Source organism: Nelumbo lutea, chromosome 1 (assembly GCF_056320005.1).
Source record: "Nelumbo lutea isolate HS-2025 chromosome 1, American lotus-T2T, whole genome shotgun sequence".
NCBI lineage: Eukaryota > Viridiplantae > Streptophyta > Magnoliopsida > Proteales > Nelumbonaceae > Nelumbo > Nelumbo lutea.
In genome coordinates, this window is record NC_142684.1 from 66675423 (window position 1) to 66685933 (window position 10511).

The 10511-nt window shown below is 37.8% G+C and overlaps 1 protein-coding gene across 1 annotated transcript; it reads right to left on the minus strand.

The window, feature by feature from the left end:
- Positions 1-407: 407 nt before the first annotated feature.
- LOC148875040 (uncharacterized) lies at positions 408-6268 on the minus strand. Its single transcript, XM_088964044.1, has 3 exons — positions 5927-6268; positions 1761-1828; positions 408-1664 (listed from the first exon to the last, which is right to left on the minus strand). The coding sequence occupies exons 1-3, from the start codon at positions 6027-6029 to the stop codon at positions 684-686; spliced, it is 1152 nt and encodes a 383-aa protein (XP_088820170.1). The 5' UTR covers positions 6030-6268; the 3' UTR covers positions 408-683.
- Positions 6269-10511: the final 4243 nt, after the last annotated feature.

The window sequence follows — 10511 nt, forward strand, 5'->3', positions numbered from 1 at the left end:
TAAGATTACATATGTAATGGGACACTTGTCTCAAACAGACCAAATGAAAATGCAGGAAAAGAGTTCGTGGTCCTACACCCTATTCAATGTCTAATACCACCCTCACACGAGTTCGCATCTGCGCCCCACAACGCCCATCCCGTCGTGTATTGAGAACATCTGCCGATGATGTACCAGAAGTGATGATGTCATCATCGGAAAATGTTTTCAATGCAGTGGGATGCGCTGTGGGACGTTGTGAGGCGCAGACCTAAACTCCCCTCACACAGCCTTACCCTTACGAAAGTTTTGATTCCTTCATGACATGGCCACAAGATTCAAAAGCTTCAATTTGGATGGTGTTTAGTTCTGCGGCCGTTAAACGGTATCAAGTCATCGTTATGCAGGCATTGAAGGAAACGCCATTATTTGATAACATTGTTTATTAAATAAATATTTTCCAAGTGTAAAAGTTAGTTTAAAACCTTTGCTCGTATTTTGAATTCAAACATGTCAGAAAAACAAATTTATTCTTACCAAATGCCTGCAAAATCAAAGCAGAGTGAAAATTCGCTTTGCTTCGCATTCAGTTCAGCCAAGGTTATCTCAAGCAGCAGAAGCAAAAAGATGCATTAACACCGCCTGCTTTATCACCTCTGACGAATTATGCGTATTGCTACTTCAACAGTTCAAGTGGATGTTATCTAGAATTCCCTCCAGTCTTCGGAATCACTAACATCAAACACAATACTTCTAACGAGTGGAGATGAGTTGGAAAGTAATACTTTTCCACTATTTGACAACATTGCATTTTTCTTTGTTGCAGAAATACCAAGGTTATTTGCTGCTAGGAGAAGACGCTTCCCAACTTCAGTTCTTCCAAACTCAGGCAACGGATCTCCAGGACTGAGCTTGGCAGGTAATGGGAGTCGTAAGATTCTAGGTGGTGTTTTGGGCATGCACTGAGGTGCATTTTGAACCTGTGACTTTGAATGGTATTCATCCTTTGCAGTTAATAGTTCATCTTGATGGACTTGATTGGCTCCACGGGCCTCATCATCCTCAACACCACCACTGTTTGGAGGACACTCAAATTGGTTCACCTCATCAAACTGTGGAAAGTATCTTGTGATGATATCTGTTATTGATGCTACCTCGGATGAGCTCACACTGGGGACTGCCCTAATTGTTGTTTCAGAAGCATGTGCTCTGTCATCCTTCTCATTCTCTCCAAAGTCACCAGACTCCCCTTTAGAACAAACACCTGGGGCTTCCTCAATTGCACCAAGAGATCCTTTGTGCATTCCATCAGCAGTATCTTCTAGGAAGCGTTTTTCCTTTAATTTTCTCTTATTTTTCCTTGAATTATAAACTGGCATTAGAAGTTCTTCTAACACATCTTCAAAGCATTTATACCCCTCTCTCCTTTCCCTAGCTTTATCTTTTCTCTTATTCTTACTTGAGCAAGAAATATGCTTCTTGGGCATCTGAGAACTGGTAACATTGCTATCATCAGAAATACAGTCACCGACTTTGGCAACCAAACTCTTAGATTGACATGACTTGTCAGAAGCATTTGCAGGACTTGCTTCCACACGAAGAAACCAAGCTCCTTTCGGTCCATGAAAGACATTTTTTATAGGCATAAAGTCAGATAAATGGTAAAAGAATGAGTTTCTTTTCACCTACATGAGGCCAATAAAAAAATGGATTCATTAGATAAAATACACCCTAACTTTAAAATTGAATATGAGAACAAGAAAATACTTAATCAGTCATACCATTAGTGCATGGACCTTAATTTCCCCTAAATTTGGAAAACAAATCTGGTGCTCCTTTTCAAATTTTCCTGTCATAACAACTTAGACACTGGTTACTTTCCAGAAAACATTCGGACAGTATGGCTGTGTTTGGTTTGTAGGAAAAGGTAGGGAAAGGAAGGGAAAGGCAGGAAAAACCTATACAAGGTTTGTACATGTTTCCTTTCCTTTCCCTACCTTTTCCTTCAAACCAAACATAACCTATATGAATACCAATAAATTAATATCGTAAACTGTAAGAATTAATGAGATATGTATAGTAAACAATTATAGCCTGTTGATTAATAGCTAAAAATAACACATGAAATAACATTCATGGACCTCTGCTTGTCATTGGTTGCGTTCATTTTTATCTAGTTTTTAGTACTTCAAAAAAAAATTAAGGGAGAACATTTAATGTTAGCTGTGATAAGAAAAAGCAATATGGCCTTTGGTCAGAATGGAGGAGTTGGATTCATGCTCCCAGCGCCACTTAGGCAAATGATAATGATTACTCGATAATCATGCTTGATATCCTAACAACCTATTATGATCATGTGGACCTAGTACTGATGCAATCCACCCATAACAACTCGTTCAGAGAAGAGCCAAACCAGATGGTTCTATCTGCTCTAAAGACTTTTTTCCTGCACATTATCAGCAACTTGGCTTTTTTAGGTAGTTAATGTTATAGCTTATCAATATAAGAAATTGATAAAAAAAAAAACTTCATCAATATAAAAACAAAATCACAAGTAGCAAGAAAAAGAGATCCACCTTACTCATTTATGGATCCCTTATATAATTGTATACAAAAAGTTCAAGAAAGCCCAACTTCTAAAAATGCTAAAGACATCAATTCAGATAAACCATAACCCCTATTTGAGGTCGGCTACATGAATGCTGTTCCACCATTGTGCTCTATCAGGAACCATGTTTATGTCTTAGCATTTCATCCCGTTGATTGCTGAGTCCCTATAAATTCTTGAGAGGGTCCTGAGTCCTGACCTCACTTCCATCCAAGATAAAAGAACGGATGTGCTTACAAATTCTTGAGGGTGGTCCTGACCTAACTTCACTTCAAATATCCTCTTCTTCTTTTCTTTGTTCCATAGGAAAGCTAATGACATATTGAGGGGTAATAAATCTGGCCCAATGTAAATTTTAAAAGAAGGTATGACACTTGAATACAGTGGAATGGGCAAAACAGGATTTGTGTAGCTAATAATTTCTGCACTGCTGCCAAAGAATTGCAGGGATCTGAACCAAAAAAGGTATTGTATATACTTAGTGAAGATTAAGGAACAGCAGTTGTTGATTTATGATGACAGAGACATTAGAGGAAGTTTATTCTTTTATGAAATAAACAACCATTTTTGCCATTATCTTCAGTGTAGGCTCCATATTATATTCAAGATTTCACCAAGAATAATAAATGGTAAACAGATAAGTAAAAAAACTCAATGGTTTTCACTTTTCAATGAACAACCAAATGAGAACTAATCAACAATCCTTTCCATTTCCTTCAAATTGTTTCTCCAGAGAAGGTTCCTTTACATCTTCTTTTTTGTTTATACATTCATTGTCTATGGTGAAAATACCTAAATTTATCTGTAGAAGATGGATAAAATGCAAAGGGGTTTCTGGTTGAAGAATGGCAAAGAAAATGAATCTCATAATTTATGGAAAGAATGACAAAGAAAATGAATCTCATAATTTATGGAAAGAATGACAAAGACAATGAATCTCTAAATTCATACCAGTGGTATATGTTGTAAACCAGGAAGAAAATGATTATAGGTGCTTAGGAAGATATGAATGATTCCCTTGATGGGGGATTTTAGATGCTACTGATGAGTAATGATCTTTGGGCCAGAATTTTAAGTGTATGTACCTTCAAATCCTAGTATCCTAAATCATCTAATACCTCAAATATTTTTTTTGATGAATTAATACCCAAAATATGTTCATGTGGGAGTTTTTTAACACTGAAATCCACCCATTAGCTTTACCCCATTAATCTATATGCTTCCAAAATTTGCAGTCCTGAAAAATCCTAGAGATTCCCTAATCTGTTGATTCTGTTCAGAATTGCAAGAAACAGGAATGGGCTGGTCGATGACAACTTTGAATTAGTTAACAATAGTCCTGTGTGGAGACCTTTGTTCAGAAGGCATTTAAACGACTGGGAAATTACAGGGATGGTGGAACTTCTACAATGTCTGAGGAGGACTGAAATCAATCTTTCTCAAGAAGATAAAAGAATTAATTTACCGAAAAAGAGAAGATAGAAGACTTTGGATATGGAACAAATCACAAATCAGGTATTTTCTCTGTAAAATCCATCTAGTCCTAAGTGGCAAGAATGGAGGAAGGCTCTTTCCCAGAAGAATTTTGTTAGGCACTGTCATGTTCCTAAAACTTGAGGAGGGGAATGGTGCTGAATGGAGGATTGTTGGTATCTCCTAAGTGGTTCTTAGTTCTTGTTTATCCAAGGAAAACTTGAAGAGGGGAATGGTGCTGAATGGAGAAACTTGTGTCATGTGCAATGAAGCAATGTAGAGCACTGATCACCTGTTCATCCATTGTAAGATTGCTGAAACTCTCTGGCAGTGGGTGTAAAATGTCTTTGAGGTGGTTACCTGGAGTTAGTGGAAGATTTGGTCAATTGTTGGTATCTCACTGCGCTAAGGAAGGAAGGAAAGATTGTGTGGAGGATTGCACTTTTTCTGTTTTTTGGACTTTATGGACAGAGAGGAACTCTAGGATCTTTGACAACAAATGTTATACAGTTGAGGGCATGTTAGTTATATTGAATGCTAATTTTTTTCTTGGGTGGGTTTTCATAGGGCATTTTATAGTAAATCTTATGATTTTTTTTGACAAAAAGATTGTTTTTTGTAAAATCTGCCAATCAAGGACGAAAGGTTGTATATTCTAATTGTACAGTTCCTTGGTGTACACAGTCTTTTTGCTATTAATAGAAGTTATAAACTGCCTTTTTCACAAAAAAAAAAAAAAGGACCACTCCCAACATCATTCAAGATATTTCATATACTTGCACTTGTAACACTTTGAAGGAGGATAGGCTTTACTGGAGTCTGGACTACTTCACAAAAATGACAATTTACCACTGAAACCAGCTTATAAGGCTACATGTGGTGTGAGTAACTAGATAGTTTTGATCATAAATCAGGAAAACCTATGGAATAATGTTAATAGATCAAGAACTTGACTATTGTGGTACTGCATGCATAAAATCTTGCCTGGAAGGGATAGGCCAACTGCCATAGGTTTAAAGGTGGTTTCCTTTGTGCCACTATCCAACCTCAAGTATTGCTCTCTCTCTCTCTCTCTCTTCCAACTTCTAGTATTTTGTTCTAGGGACTTCTCTTTTCTTTTTTGTACAACTTTGTATGAAACATCATCACTGTCCTGCTGTTAAACAGCATGTTTTGTCCTTGTTGACAATATTGATCCATTGTAAACAAAAGAAGAATGTGCCTTTCATGACATAGAACAGTTGGCATTGTTAATACATGTTCAGAGAGGCCATCCTTTCTTATAGAGGGGCTTATCAAGGTTCCTGTCAAGAATTACCATGATATACTTCATATGTGAACTGTAGGCGTTCCCTTCGGCGCTGGACATTAAGAATCTAAAAAGTCGTTCTGTTATATGTAAATTTGCAAATCGAATAGGTTAGTGCTTGTAGCCCTTTATGTCGCCAGAGGGTAAGCAGATTCTCATACAGTCGGTTTGAACCGATACTCCTCCATGGATCAGGTATGCTTTGAAGGAGTGTTTTTCATCTATTATTAGTTTTCCCTTTTATTTTGAAGTTTTCTTATCAAAAAGTCATCTTTTCACTCTTGCACCAAAATGGAGCAAAGAATTGAGAACCCACATCCATGAAAAATTAAGAACGCATCAGCAGATAGATGATGGATGATTTTACCACAAAATACATGAAAAAAAAAAGCATCCAGAGTCCTTAAGTTGAGGGAAAACAAATGCATATACATATAAAGGAAACAAAGGAGACAGGAAAGGGAAGGAACGAACAAAGTTGGTACTCTCAGCGAAAGATGTAGCAGGGTAAGAAAGCGAAAATAGAATGACAAATGACAATGAAGGGTTTTTCTTACTTTTGAGATCTCCAGTTGTGATATCGGGAGAGACAGCCATGGCCATGCATGTGCCTAGGCTTGTATCTGCGAACACAGGAACTTCTCCAGTAAAGCAAACCATTCCTCATGGAAGAAATTGTCACATTCGTCCGCTTTCCAGGGAAGTAGCTTCTTATTATAAAGTAAACCATTCCTCATCGGATCGGATCTGTATCGGATATGCTATGAAATAATCCGAGTCGAATTCGAACTGGTGAAAATAGAATCCGACGGAATCGAATTCGTCGAATTCATATCGTATGATTGATTTTTCTATCAAATTGAATTCGAATCTCTCCCGATTCGAATCCGATCCGGTCCATTTTCATCCAAATTCGAATTCGAACTCATATTTGTCGATTCCAAATGGCCGATGACCGAGCAGGCGTTAGCCCTTCCGATATTGTGTGTAAATACTCAAACTGTCAAACCGAAACTACAGAATAGATCGAATCAGATGGTTTTGATCGCCTAATCAGTTTTCTGATCGATCTCCTCTACTTGAGTCAATCATATAGTCCATCGATAGGTATCCCACGTCTCTAATGCGCTCTATACGCACACGTAGGTAGGACATTGGGGTGTAAGTCCGGCGGATTGGGCCGGGTTTATGGTCAATCCAGGCCCAACCTAAGGTTTGGGCAGCTCGAGTTCGGATGAAGCCCGAGGTTAAGCCCAATTTTCTTAATTCGAGCCTGGTCCATATTGTAATTTGATGTATTTGGATTTGGGTCAGGCTCGGGTTAGTCAATGAATATGTATGTTTATTAGTCATGCTATTATCGGGTTGGGTTTAGACTACCTAAATGCTAGGCCTGGGCCCAACCTGAAAAATAAAAAGTCTGAATTCTTGGGCTCAAAATCAATCTGAGGACTGAAAATTCAAACCCAGCCAGTATAAAATTTTGGACCGACCTCTTTTTCTCAAAGTGCTAATTGCGGAATTTGATTCTGCATCATGCTGGAACAAACTAACTAACACACCAATGAGCCAGCCCTCGATTGGTGTTTGGGCTCGAATTAGACCCACCCAAGTTGCACTCCTACAAATAGGTACTTGCAGTGTAATACAAAGCCCTTGACAAGGGTAATTTTGTGATATCTCTCTCTCAAGTTCACTAACTCTAGGTTTTTCCTCATTTCAGTCACATAGGCAATATATAGGTTGTTTGGTTGTGCAATGTTCTTTACAAGATACATACATACCGGAGGAATTCTGTTTTGTGATATCGTTCTAATAAAAAATTTTATCGGATGTATATCCAAAGAAAAATAGTAAAACACAAACAACAATAACATAGGAAAAACACGTGATGAAAATATAAAAGAAGGCTGACACAAAAAAAAAAAAAAAAACAAAAACAAAGAAATTTAAATGGTTGGCCATGACTAATGACAATCACAGGACGGAGCCAGAAGAGAATCATTTAAATCCTACATATATTTTGCCCTTCTTACTCATGTTTCTTATCTTTTGCCCCCCCCCCCCCTACGATTTGGTCCCCTTCAATAAAAAAATCCTACCTCTGCCCCTGATGACAATGGCTATGAACATAGCTAGGATAATTGCAGAAAAATCCCGATGTGAATGACATCGATTTGAAAATGCGGTTTTTGATATTTTTACAAGAACAAAAACGCCTGATTTCTCTAATAAGGTGAAGGGGCACACGTAAAATGATGAAGATCATCCTTGGCTGAATTGGTTTCCTATGAGAAAGGATTCATTGAGCTAGATCCTTCATTATTACCAAATAAAGATTTAATGATTAAATAAATTAGGGAGCAATTAGTGGGATTGCATTCTTTCATTTATAGAAGTTATGTAATAAAATTGAAACAAAAAGAAGAATGAATGAGGAGATCTTTTTCTCTTGAGTAATGGAAAATTTCACCATTGCTCGAGGGAAGAGTGAGGGGTGAAGGAAGCTTGAGGATGGAAAAAATGGAGGAAACTATAAGAAACCTTAAAGCATCTTAGAACATCTTGAATACCAAGCTAGATGCAACCCTAGATCAGCTAAGTCAAATCCAACTTGGTCCAAGGGAGAGGGAAGGATCCAAAGGACGAGGCTCACCAACAACCGTACCCACTGATGGGCCCATGGGGAGTAACCAGACTCCTAGGCCTTATGGTGGGGTGGTTATTCATGGCCAAACTATACTATGACTACCATAAAGTACCGAAAGAGTAGTGGGTCAAGATTGTGAGTTTTAATATGAAGGGTGATACCATTGAATGGTTTCAGTGGTATCGTGGATACCAACCCAATCCGTCATGGTAGGAATTTGTTGAAGTGTTGGAAGCAAGATTTGGGCCTATTAGAAGTGATGATTACGCAGGTAGGCTAGCCAAGCTTATGCAAACTATATTTGTGCTCAAGTATTAGTAAGAGTTTTAGAGGCTATCTCACAGAGTGTCTTTGCTTTCTGAATCCTAAATCGTGCTTTCACCTTGGCTCAATTAAAAGAAGAGGAGATTCGAGCATGAAGACAAGCTATTTGTGTGGAGATCAATAAGCAAAAGGTTCAGGTTGGGCCTATTGTGCCAAATCCATGCATACCCATCGTCATGAAGCTCACTCCCATGGAAGCAAGAGAAAGAAGGGAGAAATGTCTTTCCTATTGTTGAAGTTTTAGACAAATCATGTAGTCTATAGTGATAGTTTTGATTATTTATTGTTTAGATAAGAAGTGGGGACCACAACATTCTTTTTGGGTCATTTTTTAGCAGCTATTTTAATTGTTTTATGTGTTAGTCGCCCAATAAGGGAATATTGGTCTTTATACTCTTTTTTATTTTAGACTATAAATAATAGGGAAGAGAGCGGCCAGCATTATTGCTCTCTTTTCTCTCTCAAATCTCTTATTCTTCAAGAAATATTCCATTTTTTTTTACATATCTTTATTTCAACACCTTTCTACTTGGTATCAAAGCACAGCTAGGGTTTCTCAAAATTTTTCCATGCAATTCTAGATTAGTCGATTGCATGAAGAGGTAAAGGGTTGATCGATCTACTTCAGATTGCTTAGTTCTTGGATTTTTTTTAGTGTGATCTAGTCATCAGGAGGGTGATCTATGTTTTGGCATCAAAATCAAGAAGAACTTGAGTGCAAGGAAGAGTCCTAGTCAAGTTGGACTCTTCAACTTTGATATGACCTTGGGCACTCAGGTATTGTTGGATTTCTCTAGGTATTCTATAGGGGCAGTTAGATTTCTGGAATTTTTTAGGCCTTCTGGAGTGGCTGATTCACTTTTCTCTCTAGTGGGAGACAGTGGGAGGAGAGAGATTTCTCTCCAAATAGGGTTTTCTTCTTCTGAAAAGGTATGTTACCTTTTTGTGTGTGATCAATTTGATATTGGAGGCTCTCTACCTAATTATGTTTTTTTTTTTTTTTTTTGACTTTTGAACTGTCTAAAGTAAAATGGAGAGTTGGAGTGCCAAGCAGAAGTCCTCTGATAACATGGGTCTGGGTGTTGGAGGTAGTAATGATATTTTTGGGTTTGAAATTATTACTACAGTGAAATTTGATGGTACAAATTATCTAGAATAGGGACAATGAGTCAAGATGGCCATTGGTGCTTGTGGAAAATTGGGGTACATCACTAAGGAGGAGAAAAAAACTATTATAGATCCCTCACATTGGTAAATTTTTTTTGTGGGCTAATACTACAAAGGAGATTTGGGATGGAGTGATTGAAACCTACTTCCATAAAAAAAAAAAAAAAAAGTAGCTAGAGCCTATTTGTTAAGGAATTAAATGATTAGCACAAAACAGGGGCGAAGCTAGGGGATCCAAGGGAGACATGGCCCCTCTATGGTCCAAAAATCCTTACTTGTTATACAATATCCTATGCAAATTTTCCCCACCCCAATGGTGCCCCCCTATAAGCCCATCCATATTTATTCCCCCCTCAATCCCACTTTAGGTTTTGGTCCCCTCATAAAAAATCCCTGGCTTCTCCCTTGGCGTAAAAGCTAAAGCACCTAAGCAACAATGGAACCGGCAAATTAGAAATATTATAGATGAATTCAAGGATGTGTTTCAAGAGCCCAAGAGACTGCCACGTTCATGATCTTGTGATCACAACATTCCATTGGAGGAGGGTGCCAAACCAGTAAGTGTGCGATCCTACCACTATCCTTATTTCCAAGAAAAATAAAATTGAAAAAATCAGTAAAGAATTGTTGACTAGTGAAGTTATATGCCCCAGTACCAATCACTATTCCTCCTCCATTTTATTAGCCAAAAAACAAGACGGCACGTGGTATATGTGTGTTGATTACCGCTCTTTGAACAAGGTTACAATCAAAGAAAAGTTTTCTATTCCTATGGATGATGAATCAATGAATGAACTTTATGGTCCACAATATTTTCTAAGCTCAACCTTAGATCCGACTAGCACCAAATCCGAGTAAAAGAATCAGATATCCAAAAGACTGCTTTTAGGACCCATGAATGTCATTATGAATTATGCCATTTGGCCTTATTGTTGCTCCATTAACAATTTTTCTTAAGAAGGGGGCATTAATAAGTTCATTTGGCCTTATTCATTGACAAC